Genomic DNA, 26,174 nt, shown 5'->3' on the forward strand with positions numbered 1-26,174 from the left:
CATACAGCTTTTTCAGTGTGCGCAGGACAAGCTTGGCGATCTTATGTTAGCAAGTGATCCTCGACTGATGGCCAAATCAGAAAGTTACGTTGCTAAACTGATGGAATCGATTGCAGTCATAAAAGTTGCTATTGGTGTAAAGAGAGCAGAACTTATGAACCTACATCAGGACCATGATGAACCATTTAGGACGTTTGACACACGTGTACGAAGCAAAGCAGAAACCTGCAATTTCACTACAGTCAGTGAGTGTGACTGTGGGAAAAGCAATGTGACGAGTTACACAGAAGAAGCAATAAAAGATGTGATGCTCGCTGGCGTTGGGGACGATGACATAAGAAGAGAAGTTCTCAGTACTGAAGATATCTTATCCAGGTCATCATTCGATATAATTTCCTTGATTGAAAGTAAAGAAATGGGATGTCATGCGACTGAGAATTCGCGGACTATATCTGCAGTCTCTTCCTTTCAACGTCAGAAGAAGGGACGTGTCAACATAGGAGATAAGACCAACATGTTCCTTGCCAGAACTGTAAAAAGCTTTTTTCTATCCTTCCAACGAAAAAGGTAACCAAAATAAAAAGCCTTTCAGACATTGTTAATCTTGTTGGCGTAGTCGATCAAAAAAATTAATGCTTTTCAAATTCAAGCTGATCGTTCTGATTTTATGCAACAAGATACCCAAATAATGTCACTACACGCAAGTAAAAGAATCATGCTGAATAACACAATATTCAGCAAGAAGTCCTTGAGTAAAGCCAAGGCAGCGACTGATCATCCTCGTGCATCAGTCAAGATTGCTAGACATGGCACAAACAAGTTTGCATGGGTAAGTGCTTTAGCTGATACTGGAGCATAGTCGAACCTTCGGGGGTGGAAAAACTTTCAGGAGTCTGGTTTTTGTAAGAAGAATTTAATGCCTGTATCCGTCACAATCCGGACTGCCAATAAAATTCCTATTAACATTCTAGGGGCTTTCAAAGCGACTTTTAGCGGAATTTCTCCAAAGAAGGAAGTTATCAGATGTGATGGAATTGTTTATGTAAGCGATTCAGTGACTGGATTCTTTCTCTCGTATGAAGGCATGGTTGACCTCCTGATTATTTATAAGGATTTTCCCACCATTGGATCTCAACTGCTTCATCAGCATTCTGAAGTTGCTGTAAGATCAAATGAAAATGATCCGAATAGACGGGACTCGCATAAAGAAGTGACCTGTGATTGCCCGCCAAGGAGTAGAGTGCCAAACCGACCAAACAAACTTCCGTTTGAGGCAACAAATACAAACGTGAGCAAAATGCGTGATTGGCTCTTACATAGGTACGCAGCTTCAACGTTTAATGTATGTCCACATAAGTTACTCCAGCAAATGAGTGGGCCTCCACTTGAGATACATTTGGAGAATGATGCTAAACCACGTGCTTGTCATACACCAGCTCAAGTGCCAATTCATTGGCAGAAACAGGTTGAAGCAGATATCATTCGAAATATGAGGTTGGGAGTCTTGAAACGTGTCCCATTTGGTGAGCTTGTAAGCTGGTGTCACCGCATGGTGGTCACCAGGAAACAGGATGGGTCACCTAGGAGGACAGAAGATCTCTCACCACTTAACAAGTATTGCAAGAGGGAGACGTGCGCTACAGATACTCCGTTTAAACTAGCGCGCAGAATTCCGAAGGGAACGTTCAAGACTGTAACAGACGCATGGAACGGGTATCATGGAGTTCCACTGAGAGAAAGTGATAAACACCTCACTACATTTATCATTCCGTTTGGCAGGTTCCGATATACTAGAGCGCCTCAAGGCTTTGTATCATCTAGTGATGGTTACAATCGACGATTTGCAGCTATTTTATCTGATTTTGAAAGAAAGGAGAGATGTGTTGATGACACTATATTTTTTGATTCAGAACTAAAAGTGTCACTGGTGGCAAACAATAGATTTTTTGTCAAAAGTTGGCAATGCAGGCATCATTCTAAATCCTAAAAAGTTCCAGTATTGTCAAAAGTCCGTTGATTTTGCTGTATTTAGGATTTCTGATGAACGTATAGAACCTTTGCCCAAATATCTGGATTCCATTCGCAATTTCCCAACCCCAAAGTCTGCCACAGATATACGTAGCTGGTTTGGTCTGATAAATCAAGTCGCAAATTATGCCAAACTTCGTAAAGTTAAGGCACCGTTTAGAGATTTTCTCAGTCCAAAATGTAAGTTTATGTGGACAGAAAAATTAAACCAATCAATCAATGAACCAAAAGAGATAATCATTGACGCAATATAGAGCGGTGTTCAAATTTTTGATCTTGGGAAACTGACTTGTCTTAGATCAGACTGGTCAAAGCAAGGATTGGGCTACTTCCTTACGCAGAAACACTGCAAATGCAATAGCCGGTTACCAGATTGCTGCACCGCCAGCTGGAAAGTGACGCTTGCAGGTTCAAGGTTTCTGAATGGGGCAGAAAATAACTATGCTGCCATAGAAGGGGATTCGCTTGCTATTGCTTAGTCATTAGAACAGACAAAGTATTTCATTAAGGGCTGCAAAGATCTTGTGGTTGTTATGGATCATAAACCAATGGTAAAGATTTTTGGTGATCGCACCTTAAATAAAATTCACAACACGCGCATTTTTAGGCTCAAACAACGTACACTGCCATGGCTTTTTCAAGTGCATTACATGCCAGGTAAAACTAATCTAGCGGCAGATGCTGCATCGCGTTATCCAAGCTCGATTAATGAAGTGAATTCACATGATAGTGATTTGACTGACGAATCACTTCTAATTGCTTAATTGAGTAATGAAGTATGCAATTCAATGGCAATCACTTGGGAGGAAATTGTAGAAGAGACACTAAATGACAAAGTTTTTTCAAGAGTATCCAGGTGTATTGAGGAAGGTCGAAGCTTGAAACATGATAAATCTTTGTCAGCGAATTTTACATACGATGATGCAATGTACTTAAGTGATTGGGTTATAATTTACAAGGACAGAGTAGTAATCCCCGTCAGTTTACGATATCGGGTCCTCAACAAGTTACACTCGGTGCACCAAGGAGTCACATCAATGCATAATCGTGTCCAACAGATTGTCTTCTGGCCTGGTATTACACAAGACATTGAAGCAATTCGGGCCAATTGTCAAAGCTGCAACCGCAATTCACCTTCTCAATTATCATTGCCACAAGAAGCATCTGATCCTCCTACAAACCCTTTTGAAAAAATATTCACAGATTTTTTCCAGTTTGCTGGAAACAGTTTTTTGGTAGTCGGTGACAGGTTGTCGGGTTGGTCAGAAATATTTTCCACACCCAGCGGAACCTCTCAGGCAGGTTCGTGTGGGTTGATTGAGTGCCTCCGAGTTTTGTTTTCCAGGTTTAGAGTACCCGAGGAAATATCAAGTGATGGTGGACAGGAATTTACGTCCAGTGCAACAAAGGAATTCCTTAAAACCTGGGATGTCACGCATCGAATATCTTCAGCTTACTTTCCAAGATCAAACGGTAGAGCGGAAGTAGCCGTCAACAGGCAAAAAGGTTGCTAACATCAAATGTTGACGCTTCAGGAAGTCTGGACAATGACAAGTTTTTAAGTGCGATGCTCCATTTGAGAAATACTCCTGATAGCGATTGTCAAGTGTCTCCAGCCGAGATAATATATGGACGTCAGCTGCGAGATAGTTTCTCATTCTTGAACAAACTTGACAAATTTTCCAATCTAATGTGCGACCCATGTGGAGAAAAGCATGGAAGCTTAAAGAAGAGGCGCTCCGTACAAGATTTGTTAAGAATTCCGAAGTACTTAACCAGAGAGTCAGGGATTTGCGACCTCTCTATGTAGGCAGTAAGTGTCTACTACAGAACTCATCCACGTAAATGGGACAGAAGCGGAGTGGTAATGGAGGTGCTTCCACATCATCAGTATGTAGTCAGAGTTGATGGTTCACGGAGACCTACTTGGAGGAACAGAAAGTTTTTAAGGATGTACAACCCAGCCTCATCAAGCATTGAAGCAAAAACTTCCCGAGGTTGGAGCAGTAATCTACCAAGCTCACATGAGTGCAATGTTGATCATCAACGTCCTGATTCTTCTGTAAAGATTACAGAGGATTCCAACGGTGGCAATACTGGTAAAACCAATGAGGTTGAAGCGGATCATGAAGAGTCTGAGGAAGATAACATTCCTGCTCCTATGGTTCCCGAAAAAAAATAAGATACCGCTTGCTTTGCGTAGGTTGAAAGACTTCAATGCGCCAGGGAAGCTTGAGAGTGGAGAACTCCAAAGTAGAAATCACCGTAAGTGAAGTCTGTTTGTTCCTGTTTACACAACAGTTAGTGCTGAGTGTTCAATTGCTGTTGATAGTGATAATTGCTGAGCCAGGAAGGATTCAACGTGGAATTACATGAATTTGAATTCTTTTGGATTTATTTAGTGCGTTTTATTGCAGTTTTTATTTATTTTTTTTTCCTCAAATAAATCCCTTGTTTAAGTTAATTGAGCTTTATTCATGCATAAAATTTAGTCTCATCTTAGTAAAATATTTTTGTTACTTATTTAAATCCCCTCTTGACGAGCTATGTCATTGCTTTAAACTTGTTATCATTTTAAGTGAGCTGTAGGGGATGTAGAATAATTAGACTATAGCTCATTTTAGTGTTTATGTTTATACTTGTTTTCATTTTAGATTTAACATTGTTAATAAATTATTAAACTAAATTGACAAGGAGTTATTCTTCAGTAAGAAACTATTTAGATAGTATAAAAACATAAAAAATATACTGTAAAGCTACTTAAAATACTTTTTTTAATAATTTATTTTTGATGATGACAACAACTTCTGATTTATATAATAAATTTTAAAATCAGTTCGAAATTTTACTACTGAACATGTGAAAGTTGTTAAAATTCCAGGTTTTTTTAGTAACTTTTGTTCAAAATTTCAGATTTTTCCAGGATTTTTTTGCCTAAATTGTCAATTTCCCGTTTTTTTAGGTAACTAGGAAAAGAAGCAACCCTGTTTATGACATTTACTTTTTTAATATACTTGACATTTATTTTAACTTACTTTTAAGTACATTGATATGCACAAATATAAGGTTATATTTATTTTATTATGGTTACAATAAACAAGCTACTTGGATTAAGTTACACTCAAGCATAACATTATTTTATTATCATGATGTCAGAAAAGTTCATTTAAGCAACACGATTTCTACTCAACTTTGGATCCAAAGGCAAATGAAGCCTTCTAAAAGGCGGAGTCACTCCATCCAAAGACCTCTTGCATATCGAACAATCCCTGCGACCTTCCGAAGCGATCCTTAACGCGCAAGGCCTGCAGTACACGTGGCCGCAGTGAGTGAAAACGAGGTGACTTTCTTCCAACAAAATCTCCTTCCAGCTGGAAAGGCAAACCGCGCATTGCTTCTTGTCGAGAAACTTGATGTCCTGATTTGTTTCCGCTCTCGCTTCTATCGACTGCTTGATCTGCTGAGGTGACATCGGTGCTGGGTGGGTGACTTCAGTTAAAAGTTGAAGAGGTGCCGGTCTTTCTCTGGAAGTGTCAAATAATCTTCGAACCACTCGTCGACGGTGTATAAGCATTCGACGGCGTAGAAGCATTTGAAGAAACATTTCAATTGGTATTTCTCCCGGAGAACGCATTATTTCTAGAAGTCGCCTAGTTTCAAAAGAACTCAATCTTCCAATAAGTCCTCTCCTTGGTGATCTTGGCATTAATTTAGTTGTTCTTTTAAGTTTAGTTATCTGAAATGGAATAATAATATTCTTTTGGTACTTTTAGGTATTTCGTGCATACCATTTTTTGTCATTAAGTTTAAAGTTTTTAATTGATGAAAGTATCATCCTGAGTTTACGTTTCTTTTTTAATTTTTCAAAATTCTTTATCAAAATTGGTTATAAAATAATAAAATATTGAAATTAAGTCAAGTATTTTTATTTTAATTATTTAAAAAACTGTCCTAAGATTATATTAGATTTAAAAACTTATAAGTATCCTAAGTTTTTCATATATAAAACAAAAAAGTCCTGAGCAATCTTTAGATCTAAAAAAAAATCAAAATATCCTTAGTTATTCTTAGTATCTCTTTGTTTTAAATAAAACTGTACTGATATATCCTGAGTTTTTCATATCCTTAAAAAAACCTCTAAAATATTACTCAAAATAAATTTTTTATAATAATTGTTTGTAAAATAACAAAGTATTACAACTAATTAAAATTAACCGCTTTAGGTTCTATAAATAAAAACTATCCTTAAATTAGAAAAATGATTTTTCTAACTATAAAATTAATAATACTAGTCTGAGTCAGCCAAATATGCACGAAGACATTTTTTTGAACAAAAGGGACATTTTTGCCGAGATATTAAAAGAGAAAAATCACCAACCTAGGGTAAGAGGTAGGGGTAACCGTACAAATATATAAAATTAGCAAAAAATAAAAAAAGCATAAAAAAAGCTTATCAATATAATAAACAGTTTAAAGAAAAACCTAACAAAGACTATAAAAAAATAACGAGAAAATAGAAAATAATAATAATAAAAAATTAAATATTATTGACTAAGTGTAAGGGGTAATAGTGATAGTATAGAAAATTAAAAAAACTCGTCTATTGTGCAAAAATGTCTTAATGCAAAGTTGCCACTTCATGCAAAATTGACACCATGTCAAAGTGTCTTCGTGCAAAAGCTCTTTGTGTATATTTGTTTCTTTGGTAAATGCGTCCCTTCGTGCATATTAGACTCATTCCCAAGTAAGCCTGAATCAAATAAAAACCAAAATATTTTTGAGTTTTTGAAAACTTTAAACACAATCAAGAACCTCTCTATTATAATCTTATGAAAACGTTGTTTAAGTTACAAATATAAGTCTTAACTAGTTAGCTTTTAAGAATAATTACTTTAAATATTGCGTATATTATATATATATAAATTTTTACATCAGTTTTATTACAAATGTTCTGCACACTATGCATTCTACACAACAAATAATTTTTTTGGGCAAAAACGTTTGGTACAGGACTGTCAATCAATCTTTACATATTTTCAAAACAAATTTTGAATTTTTTAAAGATTTTTTTAGATTAGGTTTGTTTTTTGCTTAATTTAAAGTTAGGATCATAAATGGCAGATTTTTGAAAATGATGTCAAAAAGTGCACAATTAATTTTTTTTTTATGTTTTTTTTTCAGCAACAGAAAAACAGAACTAAAAGGCTGTTATAACAAAACATCTAAATCAGGGTTTCACAAAGTGGGCCATAATTTTAAATTTACACTAGATATTTTAGAGTTCAAGATGAAGAAAAAAAAAGTTTGATTTTAGGGTTGATCTACTAAAAAGTTGTAGTTGAGGAGCCATTGATTTTTTAATTTTCAAAGGAGCATTAAAAAAAATTGGAATCTTTGATCTAAATACATACCTTTAACCTACCTTACTAAATAGTAGAAAGTTTTATTGTTGAAAAACTGAAATTATAAATGTTAAAATATAAGTTTTAGTTAATTACTTATATACTATAGTTTACTCAACAACCAAAAATAAGCGCTCAAACTATTTGGTCTTAGGACATTGTGCACGAAGAACCTTTCCGTTAAAATTAAACAAAGTAAATTATAATTAATTAATTTGTAAGTTGTAACAAATTCAGTATGTTTATTTATCTAAGTTTTTTTAACAATTATCATTATGCTTCATTTCATGTCTTATTATAAAAATTTAAGCATTCACTAAAAAAAGCAAAAACTTAACTGTTTTTAATAGTTATGTTTGTTGAAATTTGCTAAAGTTTAGTAGAAATGTTATTTATAAGTTTTTTAATGCATTTATTGAGCAGAGTACTTTGAAAAAATTAAACAAAAAATAATAACGATTAGATAAAAATATTACGGTAGTGATTTATGCATCAATCTCATAATATAGACTATCAATATAAAATATATACATTTTAATTAACTTACAGTATATATATTGCATACAAAAGTATTAAAATGCATTGTTAACAGCTTAAAACAGGGTTGCCACTCACTGAATCAAAAAAAAAACTTTCAGTGACCATAAGCTGTCTTGAGTGACTAAAATTCGTCTTGAGTCGTAATGAGTTTCTTTAAATTCATTGTTATTTGTACGAGCGTGAACTTAGCTCGAGAGCGTTTTTTAGGAATTTTATAAAAATGTCCAAACTTAGGACCTAATTATTCTCCTTATCTTAATAGCTAGTTAAAAACTGTTTTTTTTTTCTAGAGAACAGTTCTTTGTCTTTAATTTAAAAAAATCATTGAAATAGGGTTTGAATTTTTGAGTGGGCCCATTTAAAAGTTTTGTATTTTTTCTTTTTTTTTTTATTTTATGTCACCTTTTCTCCAAAAATTATAATATTTTTCAAATTTATTTTTTAAACATACTTATTAAAATGAGTTTAATGATGTTGTAATTTTTTATTTAGTTTTTTTTATACCATAAGCCTGAATAAACTTTTCATAAAAATTCCAATTTTGCACGATTTTCAGTTTTCATATATACAATCTTTTATGGAAAAATAAAACATTTTTTTAATAATTTTTATCTTTAACAGAGTTGTATAGTTATGTTTTATGATGTTTTTATTTTTTTCCCCAGTTTATTATTGCTTTTAAAGTATACGACCCATTCAAGTTTTACCTAAACTCTTAGCACTTGAGCAAGAAATCCCTCAAATAGCTTTGCTAAGAATTTAGGTAAAACTTGTATGGGTCATATATGTTAAAAGCAAAAATAATCTGGGAAAAAATATCACAACATCATAAAACATAACTATACATATCTGTTAAAATTCAAAATTGTTAAAAAAATATTTTGTTTTTGCATAAAAGCTTGGACTTCTGAAAAACAAAAATTGTGCAAAATTTGGATTTCTATGAAAAGTTTATTCAGGATTATGGTATAAAAAAAACTAAATAAAAAATTACAACATCATCAAACTCATTTTAATAAGTATGATGAAAACAAATTTTGAAAAATAATTATAATTTATAAAGAAAAGGTTGTATAAATAAAAAAAAAATACTAAGTTTTTAAATGGGCCCCACTCAAAGAGTCAAATTACAATTCAATGGATTTTTTTAATTAAAAACAAAAGACTTTTCTCTAGAATAAAAAAAGTTTTTAATTAGCTATTAAGATTAGGAAAGTAAATGGGTCTTAAGTTTGGACATTTTTATAAAATTCCTAAAAACGCTCTCAAGCTAAGTTCGTGTTATTTGTTTTGTATTATTCTTAAAAATAAAATTATAAGTCAACATATAAGTTAAGTTCTTTAACAAATTTCTGGGTTACCACTCTTTTAAAATCAAAAACTGACATGAGTTACCTTTAACTGAGTCATCCTTTGTTTTTTTAAATATTCAATTTTGTATTTGCCAGTGGCGCAAACTATATATAGATATATAAGTTTATTTTCCTTCTTAGTTAATATAATAAAGGCTGTATGTAAATGTTTCTGCGTTAGATGCTAACTAAATTTTGAGAAATACTGTTTTTTTAAATGAAACTTTATAAGTTTAAACCAATTGAGATGAAATATAGAATTTGGGGATAACTTTACCTTAGTTTAGCAGTGTTGACACTCGTGTTTTCAATGTTTTTTCAGGTTTTTTAAAGTTCTACAAAGTTTTCTAAATTTCTTTCAGGTTTTTTAGACTTTCTTCCAAGTTTTCGAAATTACATCTTTTTTGATAATTCTAAGCAGTAAGTTGTTAACTAGTTTAAAAAACTGCTGTTAAAAAGATATAAATTACTTAAAAGTTACTTTAACTACTGCAGTTTATTTTTGTACTAAATTCTTCTAAGATGCTTGTTCAAAAGTCATTATGTAGGTTAAATACAAATAGCTAAAAATCTACTTTAATTTTGTCTTAGTTTGAACGTCTTATCTTTTATTAATTCTTGTTAAATTATTCTATTAAATGATTGTTTCATACTTTAAAAATTGTAATAGCATGTTTAAATATTTTTTTAAACAAGAACCAAGATCAACAAGTAAGTGCTAGAACTTAAATAAAAGTTATCAAGTATGCAGAGCTGAAATCTGTTATAACTTAATACTTTTCTTTGATTTATTGTCTTCTATTAACACTTAACTAATTTACAAACTTAAAAATTTTAAGGTTTTTTGTATTAAATTCATGGTTTTACCAGCTATTTTCAATCTTTTTAAATTTCAGGTTTTTCCTGTTTTTCTTTGTCTAAAATTTCAAATTCCAGGTTTCCAGGTAAATGTAAACCCTGAGTTTAGTTAAATTTGTAAAATTTTATACATAATATTTTAATTTACTACTTTTGATTTTACTACATAACATACTCAATTAAATGCACATTTATCGAATTATTATAAACTTTAATTATAATTAAACAGTCTAATATAAACTCAAGCCATGATAAATATTAAATTCAAGTTTAAAAGTAAACTACAATGTTATTTTTAGTAATAGTAAAGAACTAGCCACATTCAAGGCTGAAACATTTCTAAATAAGCTAATAAAAAACCAATAAAAGTTTTCAATAAAAATAGTCATATAAAATTGCAAAAATTTGTTTTTTTATTAACGAATTCTCATTTTAGACTTTTGATCTCCAAAAAAACTTTTCCTAATAGAACCATTTTATAACTATTCTGTTTCAAAAGATTTTTATGAAATATCAAAACTATCCTCATTAATCCAGAGTTTTAAAAAAGAAGTCAAAATATTCAGAAAAATAGGAGAATTTTAAAATATATCCAGTTACTTGCGTACCCTGAGTGAGGCAACCCTGAAAATTAGTTGTAATACATTAAAACATTTAATTAAAAATCAAGTAAAAAACTGTACAGATGATTAAAAAAAATAAACTTTTTTTTAACATAATGGTCTCAGTCATAATGAAATTTTTTAAATTTTTAAGTTGTATTGAGTTATCCTGATTATACTAAGTAAGTTGTGTAGCAGCCCTGTAAAAATCTGTCTCCTTACTGAAATAACATGAAATTATAACTGAAAAAATGGTGCGCTTCAAAAAGTTATAAATAAAAATAAAAATAAAAAAAATTATTATAATTATTATTTACTATAAATAAAAAAAAATAAACATAAGCTACTAAGCAAGCAATACTTAGCTATATTTAAATTATTAAACAAAATTTAAATAAAATTAATTTAGCTTTAGTTGCAGTCAACAATGATATTACCATCAATATTTTTTTTTTAAATTAAGTTTTTTTTTACTCAGCTTTTTTTTTTGGGTGCTGCAGAATCGACTTAAAAATCCCCTAGTTTGAAACATTAAATTGAAACCATATATATGGTAGATAGTAGATACATTCATGTTTTCATAAATATATTCGTGGTTTTTTTAAGAGTTTGAAATGAAGCCTAAATAACCTAAAGTTTATTTGTATGTAATTGTATTTATAGATAGTTTCCTTGCTTAAAAAACCAAAACATATTTGTTATTATTTTAATAATAAACACAAAACTTTTTAAGCTATACAATTTATTAACCGTATTAATTTTTTTTTTCTTTTAGTAAATAATAATACTTTATTAAATAAGTAAAATTTTTCAATTGTAAAATATTGTAACCAAAAATATTTATAACTACATAAGCTAAATTTTTATCGTTTGACTTTCGTAATTTTCAATCTCAAAATTTTTGTTTGTAAGTTGTTCTAAATATATCCATTATTTTATATATAGAAAACAATAAAACTAGGAAAACTAATCTACTTTTACAAAGCTCGCTTAAAAATAGTTTCTTTAAAGTCAAAAATAGCTTGTATTAAAATTGTATTGTTTTTTTTTTGAAGTTGCAAATTTATACTTATAAACAATTTTTACAGAACGTAGAAATTATAACTTGTTCAGTTATGATACTTTACGATAAAAAAGTATAATCTATAAAAAGAAAATGGAAACGAAGTATTAACACTAAACTGACTATTTATAAACTTTTTAATTTAAAGTCTATATAATATATGAGAATATGAGAATTTCAACAACTTTATTGTTACTATATAATAAGTATTAAACTATTTGTTTAATTTCTTCGTAATTACTAAAGATAATACCAAGTAAAGTATGTCTAACACTTATTTAAATGATCTTTACATCTTAAACAACAGTTTATATCACGTTTAAAAAAGTGTTTCTTTAAGCAGGTAGTCATCTATACTTTTATTTTCAGTTTTTATAAGTATTTTTGCTATACTATAACTTCTGTACAATTACAGCACTTTCTAGATTATTAGCAACGTATCGGACATTTTGGTGTAATGCAATTTTGGTTTGATCTGTAAAACATTAACGAGCATAAAGTTATTGTTATAGGAAAATTTATTAATTTTTCAAAAAACATAAAACTTTAATGTCAATTATTTTCCTTATCTTAAAAGCTATCTAAAAAATTTTTTTTTATTATAGAAAACCAACCTTTGCCTTTAATTTAAAAAAAAAATTATTTAATTTGGGGTTGGAATTATTTCATGGGGTCCCTCCAAAAATAAAGGTTTTTTTTCGTTTTTTTTCATCAAATGGTATTAGAACCAAAAATAAATATTTTTTTTTAATTTTTTTTTTTGATTTCCCTTAGTTTGTATGTTATTAAAACTATTAAATAGTTATTTTATAAATAATGTTAATATCTTTTACGATTTGGCCCAAAATCAAAATGTAGTATATTACACTATCATTTGCCTTGGCCATTTCCTAGATAAAAAATTGATAAAAGGAAAAAAAAAGTTAATAAGAATGTGAATATACAACAAATTCAATTAAATTATTTTATTTTAATTTAGTTTGATGTAATTCACATTCTTATTAACTTTTTTTTTCCTTTTATCAATTTTTTATCTAGGAAATAGCCAAGGCAAATGATAGTGTAATATACTACATTTTGATTTTGGGCCAAATCGTAAAGATATTAACATTATTTATAAAATAACTATTTAATAGTTTTAATAACATGCAAACTAAGGGAAATCAAAAACAAAAATTAAAAAAAAATATTTATTTTTGGTTCTAATACCATTTGATGAAAAAAAACGAAAAAAACCTTTATTTTTGGAGGGACCCCATGAAATAATTCCTACCCCAAATTAAAAATTTTTTTTTTTAAATTAAAGGCAAAGGTGCGTTTTTTATAATAAAAAAAAAATTTTTAGATAGCTTTTAAGATAAGGAAAATAATTGACATTAAAGTTTTATGTTTTTTGAAATTAATAAATTTTCCTATAACAATAACTTTATGCTCGTAAAACATTAAGGAATTTCATATATACCATATATATTAATCTATAATAAAAAATATAAATCAAAAAACATTAATATATGCTTGTTCTATATTTACCATGAAATGAAGAAAATTTCCAATCATACATTGAAGCTTTACAGGTTACAAAAGATGAGTCTAATATTATCAAGATGTTTTATTAGGAAAACTTTATAAACTTTCCTTCCTTAAAATATTATATTGTCATCATGAGTTGTAGTTAGTCTAAGATTTTTATAGTACACAAGTAACCTCTGAGTTACATAAAATTATTATTTTGTAATTATATCAGTTAAACTATGTTAAAGCCTCATAGTGTTTTAAAATTGTTACAATAATATTGAGTTGTCTGTTTACAAATATTTTAAATATCTTACAAATTAAAAACCATACAATTATGTTAACCCTTTATCAATAAGAATTTACTTTAAATAGTAAAATAAGCATTTTTGCAAACTACTGCTTTTAAATAAGAGAAGGTAGATTTTTAGTAAAAAGCACCAATTTTTGTTTTTGATAGCCATGAATATCTTCTTAAACTCTCAAGTTAAATCCTTTTACCTCAACAGTTATTTTAAACATTAATTTAGATAAATATCTGCTATATTATTTTAAAAGTAAGACTAAACCCCAACTCTTTCCCAAGCAAAATTTCAGACTCCCTCCCTGTAGCCTTGTGAAATTTTTGTTATAATTACTCCAGGTGGCTACTAAACCTGAAAACACCTGGAATTCGACAAGTTAAGCTCAAAAACTAGAATTTTAAGCAAATTTTACATATTAAGTGGTAAAATTTTGATTTGACACTAAAAATCTATCATATAGATAAAAAAAAGTTTTCATTGCCAAATTTGTTAAAAAAAAAAACCTTTAAAAGTTATAACATCAGTGGCCACCTTGTTTATATAATATCAGGGTTGCCACTTTACCTGGAAAAACCTGGAACTTTACAATTTAGGCAAAAACAACTGAAAAAACCTGGAATTTTAATTAATCTTTACATTCAGTAAATTTTCAATAGAACACAAAAAATTAATTAAATATAAAAATTTTTTGGTCATCATCAAAAATTTTTTTTTTCACAAACACATTTAAAGTAGCTTTACAGTATCTTTTTAATGCTTTTGTACTATTCAACATAGTTTTTTACCTTAAACTTAACTTTCTATTAAAAATAGACCCAAAAATGTGCACTTTTAAAAACCTGGAAATACAAAAAAAAAAAACAAGTGGCAACCCTGTTATATATATTTTTTAAGGGCTGTAATTATCATCTTTGAATAACTATTGTGAATAGTTTTATTTTACAAGTGTTTAGTATTCAATCAATAAATCAATAGGCAAAGCTTTCAGATTTGTAGCCACCACTACCTTAACAAGATTAAAAAAAACTTTGCTACAGAATAGTTTTTTAATAGCTTTTTTGAGACTGGTAATTAAGGGCTTATGGGGTGTCAACACCCTTTTTTGAATCTTGATTTTATTTTATATAGTTTTTACTAAGCTACAAGATGATTTTGACAGATTAAAAAAATTCAATTTAATTTTTGGGATATAGCCAATTAAAGTCAGAGGCAACAATAGGGATCCTCATAAGAGGCGCAAACTAAAACTGCAAATAACTAGGAATCACTAAAAATCTATCTCCTCCTACGTTTTTTTAGATAACTACATCAAATTTTCAGGAAATGTTCCTTGTAATATTTAGAAAGTTCTGTTGGAACAGAATTAAAATAATTAAAAAATATAATAAAAAAACAAAAAAAAAATTTTTTGTTTATTTCTTATATGAAATTTCTATTTTTTTTAATTTTTTAAATTCTTCTAACACAATTTTCTAAATATATCAAGGAAAATTTTCTAAAAATTTGAGGTAGTTATCTCAAAAAACATAGGAGAAGAAAGATTTTTGGTGAAATAGTCTATTTTTGCTGTTTTAGTTTGCGCTTCCCATAAGTAACCTATTGTTGCCTCCAATTTTGACCGGCTATATCTCAAAAATTATTTAAAATTTTTTAAATCTGTAAAAAGCATTTTGTAGCTAGGTAAAAAATATATGAAATAAGATCAAAAAAGAGTGTTTACCCCCCTATGCCCTTAATTACCTTTCTCAAAAAAGCTATTAGAAAAAACTATTCTGTTAAGTTATGTAACAGTTATATAACAGCTATATAAAATTTTACAAATATATTGTAATAAAATTTTTATATTTTGTTATTCTTGTCTTTAAAGTTGATGTTATAAAAGTTGGCTTAGTTATCTACCTACATAATAAATTTGTCTTTTAATGTACTTAAGCAAAAAATTCCATATTTTCTTTAAACCCTGTTGTACTGTAAATTATGAAAAAATAAAATAATGAAAATAAATAAACAACCTAAAAATAGACGATAAGATTTTATTTTTATTGCACAACTTGGTACTTGCACAACATTGGTGTAAATGTAGGACTGGTAAACAAATATGTAAACCACTTTTTTTTTGGTAAACCAATATGTAAAACTTTTATTTTTTTCATAACTTAATTATTTTGCTCTTTCATAATGTTCAGGGTTGCTAAATGCTCAAACAGGGTAGGAGTCTAATATGTACAAAAGGAAACTTATGCACAAGTTATAATTTTTGCACAAAGACACTTTTGCATGGGTTAAAAAAATGTTTTTAATCAATTTTTTATTAATTTCTTAAACTACCACTACTACCTAATTTTTCAATTTAAACGTATGGACTGCAAATTTTTTGGGGTCAATTTTCTCAGAAATTTTAAAATTTATTAAATATCTATCTCCTCCTTCAATTTTTAAGCAATCCTCTTCAAAATTTCAGGAAACTTTTTTTATAATAGAAGGAAAAAACATAACTTTAGAATTTAAGTAATTTGAAAAAATTGAAATTTTATCATAAAAATATAACATAAAAGTGTTTTTTTTTTAATATATTTTTACAATTTTTTTTTAAATTCCAAAGTAAAGTTTTTTTTGTTATTCTATAAAGATTAGACTGTGAAAGTTTGAAGAAGATTGCTTGAAAAATGTAGGAGGAGATAGATTTTAAATGATGTACTTTTTTTTTGCTTTTTTAGTTTTCCCTTCCCATAGGGAACCTATTATGCTGCCCGACTTTGAATAGTCATATCTTGAAAAAATTTTCAAATTTTTTAAAACAATAAAAAGCATCTTGAAGCTTAAAAAAAACCCTATAAAATAAGATCAACTTGTAAAAAACATGGTTTACCCCCCCTATGGCCTTAATGTTGTTTTTAAGTTTTTTTTTATATAATTTCATATATTTTGTTAACCTTATAATTCCGTTTTGTAATCAAGCATAAGCAGTACTTTCAGTTAATTTCTACATACTCAGGAAAACTCAGAATTCAATTTTTAATCTCAGACTGACTTGTTTCATTATTTAAAACTCAGGATAGTTATTTTATTTTTAAATCTCAGAACACAATTTTTTATTGATTCTGTTTAATTTGAATATTTTGTCATTTTATAACCAAATTTGTTTAAGAACTTTATTTTTGTCAAAGGCATAAAAGGTCCACCTTAAATTTTAGAAGTTGATCTTATTTTGTAAAATAAGAACTGATCTTTTACACATTTTAAGTACTTTTTAAGTATCTTTTAAGATATAAGTGATCAAAGTCAGTGACCTCAATAGGTTCCTTATAGAAGGTGCTAACCAATAATCTAATTTCTTTCTATTTTTATATCAATCTTGAAATTTTAAAATAGTCTTTTACTAGTATTTAAATGGATTGAATGCAGGAACTTTTTAAATTTGAAACTTAATAAAATTATTTAACAAACTACCAATTTTTCTAATGTAACTTTATAAATATCTAATTTTTGATATTTTAAAAAACCCAATATTCAAAATTCTCCAAACTATTTAAGAAATAATTCCTAAAAATTTGAGGCTTCTAGCTTAAAAAATGTAGGGAAAGAAATGTTTTTAGTGAACTTTTAAATTTCAAAAAAATTAACCCTGATAAGTTTGCAGTCCAAACATTTGTATTAAAAACTTTTTAAAAAAATGTCTATATCTTAAATCCTTGTATTTTTTTATATTCTATAAAAACTAGCTTGTAGTTTATGCTTTAAACTTTTGTATATAAGCCAATGTTAGTTTTAGTATTTATAGAAAAATAAAATTGTTAGATCCCCCTATGCCCTTAATTTTGAAAAGTACAAAAAACTATGACTCATGCAGTTGTGTTTTGACTCTGTCTTTGAGCAACCCTGTTTTGGCTAATACTACTAGTTTAATTTTTTCATAATTTGATTAGTTTTTTGTCATCCACGTATGATTTTTTTGAAAAGAATGAAAAAACTGTATTGTAGTTTTGTTAATATTATGCAAATTTTTATGAATGTTTTATTTAACTTGTAAGAATCTTAAGACTTTTAGTGTTATTTGTTTCTTATAACAAAACTTAACTACCTAAAAATTGACTGAATCGTATTAATTGCTTTTTTAGCTTGACTTGAAAATTTTACTTCTATTTTTAGAATTAAACTAAGTGATTAGATAGTTTGTTTAGCTTAAATACTTAATAGCTTATAGCACGATATAATGTAAGTAATATTTAATAAATCATAATACTTTGTACAAAATTAAAGATACTAATAAAGCTTAATACTAATTATTATACATTAGTTAGTAATGTTATAGTAATAATTAGTAACAATAGTATTTATTTAAATAACATAATATTATAACAATTAAAATAGTTTTATTTTAAGAAGTAACAATAAAAAATTAAATTATTTTAAATGGAAAACTAAATTAAGTATACAATTATAACTAATTTTTTGAATTATAAGCAATTATTCTAGCATAAAGTTATTTTGATGTTGTTGAAACGCTGTCAGTTTAGGTTTTTATAAATTTCTTATCAGCTTCAGAATTTTATACAAACAGAAACACAATATTTAATTCACAGCTTTATAAACGAACTAAAAGTAACATGGCAGTGACAAACAGCAAGAGGTTGGTGGCAGCATTCCTCCAGTTCATGGACGCCGAGATGCAGAAAGAAACCTTCAGTGCTGAGGATAAGCAAGGAATGGAGGTATTTGTTTGTTAAGTGAATAAGAATGGTCCAAAATTTTTTTATAAAAGTTCACATTGGCTCTTGTATGATAGCTTGAAGTATAAAGTACAAGCCCGTTTTTATAGAACTTGGTATTCTAATTTCATAAATATTTTTTAAAGATTTTTGGTACAAGCGTATGGCCTGCAAATTTTTCATTATAATTTTTCTAGAAAGTTAAAAATCACTAAAATCCACTCCTGTTTTCTTCTTCATTTTTTGAGCTAAAGAACTTAAATTTTTAGGAAATATTCCATAAATTTTTAAAAACTTTGAATATTAGAATTATTAAAATATTGAAAAATAAAATTGAATAATTTTTTTAACTATTTGGTCAATTATTTAATTTATTACATAAATTCAAACACTACAGGTTGCATGCCAGTGCTTGCAGGCAGCATACACAGTGACGGCCACTGACGTTCCAATGCAGCAGAAAAGTTTGGAGGAAATTTTCCTTGCTGCTTGCCCTCAGACTGTTAGTTTGTTGTTTACGAAGTAGTATGTTTTCTTTTATTTAACATGTAAAATTCTTAATAATTACCTTTGTTTTTAAAAATGTCAAGAAATATAAAAATATGGTCTAAAGTAATTAAAGTGTATTTAATTAAAGATAAAAGATATTGATATATTCTTAGCTATCTGTCCTTAGACTTTTAGCTTGTTCTGTTTTATAAATCGAAGTAAAAAAGGAATTTTATTAAATAATAATTTATATTGTTTACTGAAATGATTTTGTAATTTCTTTCTAAAAAATTGTAAAATTTACAACTATAAAATATTAAATAATAAAAATATATAATCCTTCATTTAAAATTCACCTTCATATTCAAAAACTTTATACAAAATATTTTGTTCAATTAAATTATTGGATCCCAATGACATAAATGTTAAAAATTCAAAAAAATAATTCCTAGAAGTAAGAAATTGATTTGATATTATCTCTTATAGTACATTATTTGCAATGATTACTAGTTTTTTTTTTTAGTAAAAAGAAAATGGCATTTCTACAATAGTTATTTCCTCTCACATTTTAAAACTAGAATAATAAATAGTTTCAATTTGAATCATCCATGCTCAAAAAAAACCTTGCATTAGAATTTAGCTTTCAAAGTAGTATGATTTAACACCTGGTAACAAAGTAAAGTTGTCTTTGATATTTTCTAATTATTTGTACCACTTTTTTTAATTAAGTTGCCATATTCATTTGAACATAACTTCTGAAGTTTGACAATTTTTTTTTAATAGATTTAACTTCAAACAGGGTTGCCACACACTCAAGGAATTCAGGGAAACTCAGGGAATTTTCAAGTTGTAAAAAATCTCAGGGAAACTCAAGGAATTTTGATTCTTTTTTTTTAACTCATGGAAACTCAGGGCAGTTTTAGTTTTTTCTAAAAATTTCAGGGAAATTTTAAGGTTTTTTTATTTCAGGGAAATTTTAAGATATAATTATTATTCATAAATTATAAGTTTCATTTAGATTTGTTCTTTAGTGTAATTTTTTAGTGTACTGATGGTCAAACTTAATAACTTGTTTATCATTCTGTATATTTTTAGGGTGATCAGCATAAAAAATTTACAAGACAGGAAGTTCTAAAAAATTGATAAAACAAAACAGACATCACAATTAACTTTACTAAACACTTCATACATATTTAGTATAGCCGATAATTTTGCAAAACCATCTTTATTACAATGTAACTTAATTTAATTTTAGACTATATCTAGTATGGTTTATACAAAAAAAAAACCTTCATCTCAGCCATAATTTGCACAGAAAAAAAAACTATCTATGTTAAGGGCATAGGGGGGGTAAACACCCTTTTTTGGTTTTTGATCTTATTTTATATAGTTTTTACTAAGCTACAAGATGCTTTTTACAGATTTAAAAAATTCGAAATAATTTTTAAGATATAGCCGGTCAAAGTCAGAGGCAACAATTGGATCCTTATAAGAGGCGCAAACTAAAACGGCAAATAACTAGAAATCACTAAAAATCTATCTCCTCCTACGTTTTTTGAGATAACTACCTCAAATTTTCAGGAAATGTTCCTTGCAGTATTTAAAAAATTCTGTCGGAACAGAATTTAAAAAAATTAAAAAATAAAAATTTTATAACAAAAAAACAAAAAAAAAAAACTTTTTTTTTTGTTTATTTTTTATATAAAAATTTTATTTTTTATTTTAAAAAAAATTCCTTCCGACAGAATTTTCTAAATATATCAAGGAACATTTCCTGAAAGTTTGAGGTAGTTATCTCAAAAAACGTAGGAGAAGATAGATTTTTAGTGAAATAGTCAATTTTTGCCGTTTTAGTTTGCGCCTCCCATAAGGATCCTATTTTCGGCTTGACTTTGACCGGCTATATCTCAAAAACTATTTTGATTTTTTTTAATCTGTAAAAAGCACCTTGTAGCTTAGTAAAAACTATATAAAATAAGATCAAAAACCAAAAAAGGGTGTTTACCCCCCCCCCCCCCTATGCCCTTAACTTAGTGTCATACTTATTGACAATATTTATTTTTGGCAGAATATTTTAACAAACTTTTTTTTTCTATATCAGCTGTCAATTAAACAGGAGGAAAAGACTGAAGTGAGTGCAGAGGACAAACAGAAAGCTGAGCAGTTCAAATTGGAGGGTAACGGTTTCATGAAACAACAGAAGTTCGACGATGCCATCCAGTCTTACAACAAGGCAATTGAAATCGACCCCAAGAACGCTGTGTTCTACTGCAACAGGTAACTTTCTGATGATGAAACTTGATGATTTATTCTCATGATCTTTATGTTGATTTTAGTTATAACTATGCTTTACTACTGTATAATTTAGCAGCAAAAAGTAGACCTAATAGCTCAATGACTGAACCAACTAAGTATAATACATTTTTGTTTTCCGTTCTCCAAGAAGATATATTTTTTGTATAATCTACAAATACAAAATATAATAAAAAAATGGCTATTATCAGTAAAGATTTAGCAACCAATAAAATTTACTAATTTTTGGTTGATATGAAAAATATCTTTCAGCTTCGTAATCAAGTTTTCCATAAAATTAATAGCTTTACAATGAAGCTGAATAATCAGTAGCACAAACAGGCATTAAAGCCCACTACAATGCATTGACTTGAAATTGTGTGTAATAAAAACTAAATAATAATCACAAAAACTTATTTAAGATTGTTGTAAACAGGGCCGCAGCGCAGACCGGCAAAGAGGCTTACGACAGAGCACTTACCGATTGCAGGAAAGCGTTGGAAATTGACCCTGACTACAGCAAGGCTTACAGCAGAATGGGGTAAGATTTTATATTAAAACAAAAAGTACTTGAAGTTAATTATTGCTAATTCCAAATCATAATTGTATAAGTTGGGTATTTTATAAAAAATGCAGCATAAATTTCCTATAACTTAAAGGTTTCATGTTTGATTTTTTTCTTCAATACAGAATTCTTGTTTTACATTCAAGTTCCAATATAGGTTATTAGATCATATTTAACTATTTATTGAGTTAATTCTTTATTAATTTATAATATTTTATTTATATAATTATAACAACTGTCTCTGCTGTTATTATTATATAAATAAAATAAGAGACTGATGTATATGTATATGTTTTACAGCAGTCTCAAAGCTGTAATAATATTTAAGATAAAAATGTTTCATATGTAAAATAGTAGAAAAAAAATCAAGCAAAGTATTTAATTTGTGCAAAAAAAAATATTTTTCTAAAGTATTAGCAAACTATGTAATTAAGAATAGTTGTTTTTAAAATGGTTTCTTTTAGTTTCAACTTACATAACTTCACAAGTATTTTGATCTATCTTTCTGATAAGAAGTAACTCAAAATTTATTTTTATAAGATAATATTTTAACAAGTTTGTTACATCTTGTAACCTTAATGTTAAAACTTTGGTTCGGGTTAAAGAAAGCAGCAGAAAAATAATTTAAAATGAGTCTCACATAAAATTTTATCTTAAAACTTAGACCAATGTGCCACGTAAATAATTGATTATGTGATTATTTGTGGAAAAAAATTCTGCGCCTTTTTTTGTCAAAGCATTGATTTATAGAAAAAATCCAAAATAGTAATGGCTGATTTGCTAATTTAATTAGTTTTTTAATTATTTAAGTCTGTTTCTTATAATTTTTATTGTAAGTATATAGAATTATACTTAATGGAAATATTTTTTCTGTTTTAAAAATTAAATTTGATAATTTACTTAGATTTCACTTAAAAGTAACAATTTAACTTTGAATTATTCTTTTAATATAATACAAATTCGTACAATACAGCTTTAAATTAAAAGCTTAATAATTTTTTTGATAAGGTTTTTTAAATGTACTGAAACATTTTTTAACAGTTTTAAATTTGATATTTAATTTCAGTAAAATTAAAGTTTAATATTTGCAGCTTAAAGGTCACCATTGTAAGATATCTATCTAGATAATTTTTTATACCAATGTTTCTTAAACTGGACAAGTTTTTATTATTAAAAAGGGGTATATTTTATGAAATACTAGTACAAACTCTATTTATCCGTCAGTTCTTAGTTGTTTCAAACATTTTTCATCAAAATAACAATTATTTTACAAAAAAAGGATATACATTGATAAAACAATAAGACAAGATAAAATAGGCACCTTTTTCTTGAATTACTAACTGTCCACGAAAGAATTCAAAATATTTAAGGCTACAAATTTATTAAAAATAGGCTGTTATAAAATTAAATTGAAAATACATTGATTCAAAAATATTGATAGGAAAAGGTCTAATCTCTGGTAGTAAGTTTTTGTTTAGTGCTAGAAATTAGAACCAATATACTGTTGAACGAGCTAAGAAAACATAACTTAAGCTGATAACTGTACAATAAGAAAAAAACTTTTTTAATAATATAGTGCTGTATCTCTTTATATTAAAAAAAAAAAGTGGTATTTCTACAGTGAAGCATAGTATAAAATATAAGCACTTTCTACCACAAGTTAGTATTTTTTCCACTTTTCAATGCAATTTATCAAAATCGTTAGTAAAGCCAAAAAAAAACAGCAAACAGTTTTACTGTTGTTACAACTTATTCAAGCTTAAACACTTGAGCTATTATAGTATTATGTGTAGAGATCTAGTTAACTGAAACATGTTAAATTAGTATTTATTCAAGTTTATAAAACAAACTTCAATATGCAGATTGACTTACTCTAAGATGGAGGCTTACGATTCAGCTGTTGAATGTTACGAGAAAGCATTGAAGTTGGACCCAGAAAACACCGGCTACAAAAACAACCTGGAAATTGCTCAGAAGAAATCTGCTGTTAGTTTGTTGTTTGTTTTACGATTGTTGTTATTTATTTTAAATGGTGTGTTTATAGATTTTACGGTGGGTTTGTAAGCTTCGATTGTTTATGGACTTTGTTCCTATTTTTGATGTTTTTTAATTATTAAAGTTAAAGTTCTACATGTTAGAATATTATTTTTTAGAATTTTGATTTTTATTTTCACACAACGATAGCTGTGATTTTTTAAAATAACTTTAACCACAATAAAATTTTCACTTTAATCAATTCAATTTACTTCATTTACAGGTTTTTTTTTTCTAGCAATAATAGAACATTTTTACTTCTTTCATTCTATGTTAATAAATAGCTTAACTTTCAATTAATCAACTTTCCTTCTGACAGGCGCCACCAATGGCCGGATTTCCAGGTGGATTCCCAGGAATGCCCAACATGCCGGGAATGGGAAACATGGCTGAAATGATGGCTAACCCACAATTCATGCAGATGGCCAAGACTGTTAGTTATGTGTTGCATTCAAATTAGTTTATAATAACAACTTAATAAACTGTTATCTTGATCTATTTTAATTGAGTTTATATGTTGATGTCATATCTTTGTCAAACCTGGTGTTAATTTCAATTCTGATTTTTTTTTTTCAAAATGTAAATGAACAAAAGATTTCGACTAAATTTAACTCTTTATGCTTCATATCTTAAGATTAATGTTCAATAGCAATTGTTTTCAGCAAAGTTTTATTCTTTCTTATATAAATATGTATTGAGCTCATATTTATTAAGGTATATAATACAAGGTTATAGTTATAATATATCAATATTGTATAAACGAATGTTTGCCTGTAAAGATTTCTATAAAAGTAAATATCAGTACTTCGCCCTTTTCTTCGTAAGAAATACATGACTAAGCCAACATACTTTCTCTTCTCACACAAGGCAATCAAACAGGTTATGGAGGATCCTCAGATGAAGGCGATGGCGCAGCAGATGATGGGAAGCATGATGAACCCTCCGCAAGGTGGCGCCACCAGTGGTGCAGAAGGTGGTGAAGGTGCCACACCCCAGGTACCAACCATGGAGAGGTTGATGGGAATGTTAGTTTTTATACCGATTTGAAAAATTTTTAATTGAATCTTTTAGTGCAATAGAATGTTAAACAGTATATTTTTCTTAACTAAATTAATTTATACCTACAAAGATTGACCGGAATGGTAGCTTTTGTTGATTGTTATATTAATTTCTTATATAATAGAACTTAAAAGCTAATGCATTTAATATTACTTTTATTGATTGAAATGTGAATTTTTGTAATGTATACTCGAATGTTAGTTGACTGCTGTCCTGAAAGTTTGATACGACTAATAGAGTACATGAGGTTAGAAAATTTAAATCCAATAAGGTGGTGAAAAATCATATACTAAGTTGCTGAACTTATATTTAGGAGTAATGTATAAATAAATGTTGTAATTTGTAAACAGCTAAACTTTTTAAACACACAGGGGCCAGCAATTCGCAGAGCAGATGATGCAATCGAACCCGGAAGTGATCGACAGACTTCGCAAGAACATGGCTGAAAACTTGAACACCAATCAGCAACAACCACCAACCAATGACGATAAGGAGAACTAATTGGTAGTACATTTCACCATCTTGCAACTTTCAACATTGTTGCCATCTTTGTTTTTACCAAACTTCTCTTTTTACCTTTTTTTGAAGACTACAACCTTCTGCCATAAGAACCTTCTTAAAACCTGATTTTTTGTAAAATTTGAAACAGTTTTCAATGTATAAGAAGTATGTGTGTGATACACGTGTTTTTTACCTGAAAAGTTGCTTTAGTTTTACTTGAAATTTTCGATTTAAAAGGTCTCAGGCAAAAGGTTTTAGTTTTTAAATATTTGGTATCTCAGTAACAAACTTTATGGGTCGTCTATACCCGTTCTAACACCCAAACTAGTAAATGTTGTTGTTACTAGGCAATAAAAAGCGTTCGTATTTTTCTTTTATTTATAAAAAATGTGTGTGTTTTCTAAATAATAAAGCAGTTTTTAAACTAATGAAATATTTTTATGTTGTTATGAATTCAATTGTTCTTACATTTGTGTATTTACGTTTCAAGATAATTATATACTTTATGTTATAAGACTTAATTTTTTCCAAATAGTACTAAGTTTGTCCAAGTAGTTTTATATGTTGCTAAAAAATTTCTATTAAGTTGCAATGTTAAATATATATGTTGTAAATAAATATTTTTCTGAAATGTTTAATTCTGTAACATAAAAGTATCAAACTTTACGTAGTAAATATTTAATATAAAAAGTAGTCAAATTAAAAGGAAATTACTTTTAATGCGTTCACCAACAAACCCTTCTCCTTTCAAAACCTATCTCCTTCTAAAATGTATTTTATTTAATAATTAAAAATAGATTACCATTTAATATGAAGCAACTATTATTAAGCTATTGGTTGAGTTTTGAAATCCATATCATGTT

General features: G+C 28.1%; 1 protein-coding gene across 1 annotated transcript; it reads left to right on the forward strand.

Moving 5' to 3' along the window:
* Positions 1-18,249: 18,249 nt before the first annotated feature.
* On the forward strand, positions 18,250-25,860 carry LOC145838375 (small glutamine-rich tetratricopeptide repeat-containing protein beta-like). Its single transcript, XM_082945954.1, has 8 exons — positions 18,250-18,374; positions 18,769-18,873; positions 20,977-21,137; positions 21,589-21,693; positions 23,580-23,703; positions 24,071-24,184; positions 24,631-24,776; positions 25,182-25,860. Exons 1-8 carry the CDS (start codon positions 18,270-18,272, stop codon positions 25,309-25,311), a joined length of 990 nt encoding a protein of 329 aa, XP_082802080.1. The 5' UTR covers positions 18,250-18,269; the 3' UTR covers positions 25,312-25,860.
* Positions 25,861-26,174: the final 314 nt, after the last annotated feature.

This window comes from Thalia democratica, chromosome 6 (assembly GCF_965202585.1).
Source record: "Thalia democratica chromosome 6, ktThaDemo2.hap1.1, whole genome shotgun sequence".
Taxonomy (NCBI): Eukaryota; Metazoa; Chordata; class Thaliacea; order Salpida; family Salpidae; genus Thalia; species Thalia democratica.

Excerpts from the sequence above, each read along its gene's own strand:
- LOC145838375 (XM_082945954.1), top strand. The coding sequence starts at position 18,270 with ATGGCAGTGACAAACAGCAAGAGGTTGGTGGCAGCATTCCTCCAGTTC. Across the intron at positions 21,694-23,579 it reads AAGGCTTACAGCAGAATGGG|ATTGACTTACTCTAAGATGG; the intron begins GTAAGATTTTAT and ends TTCAATATGCAG. Across the intron at positions 23,704-24,070 it reads TTGCTCAGAAGAAATCTGCT|GCGCCACCAATGGCCGGATT; the intron begins GTTAGTTTGTTG and ends TCCTTCTGACAG.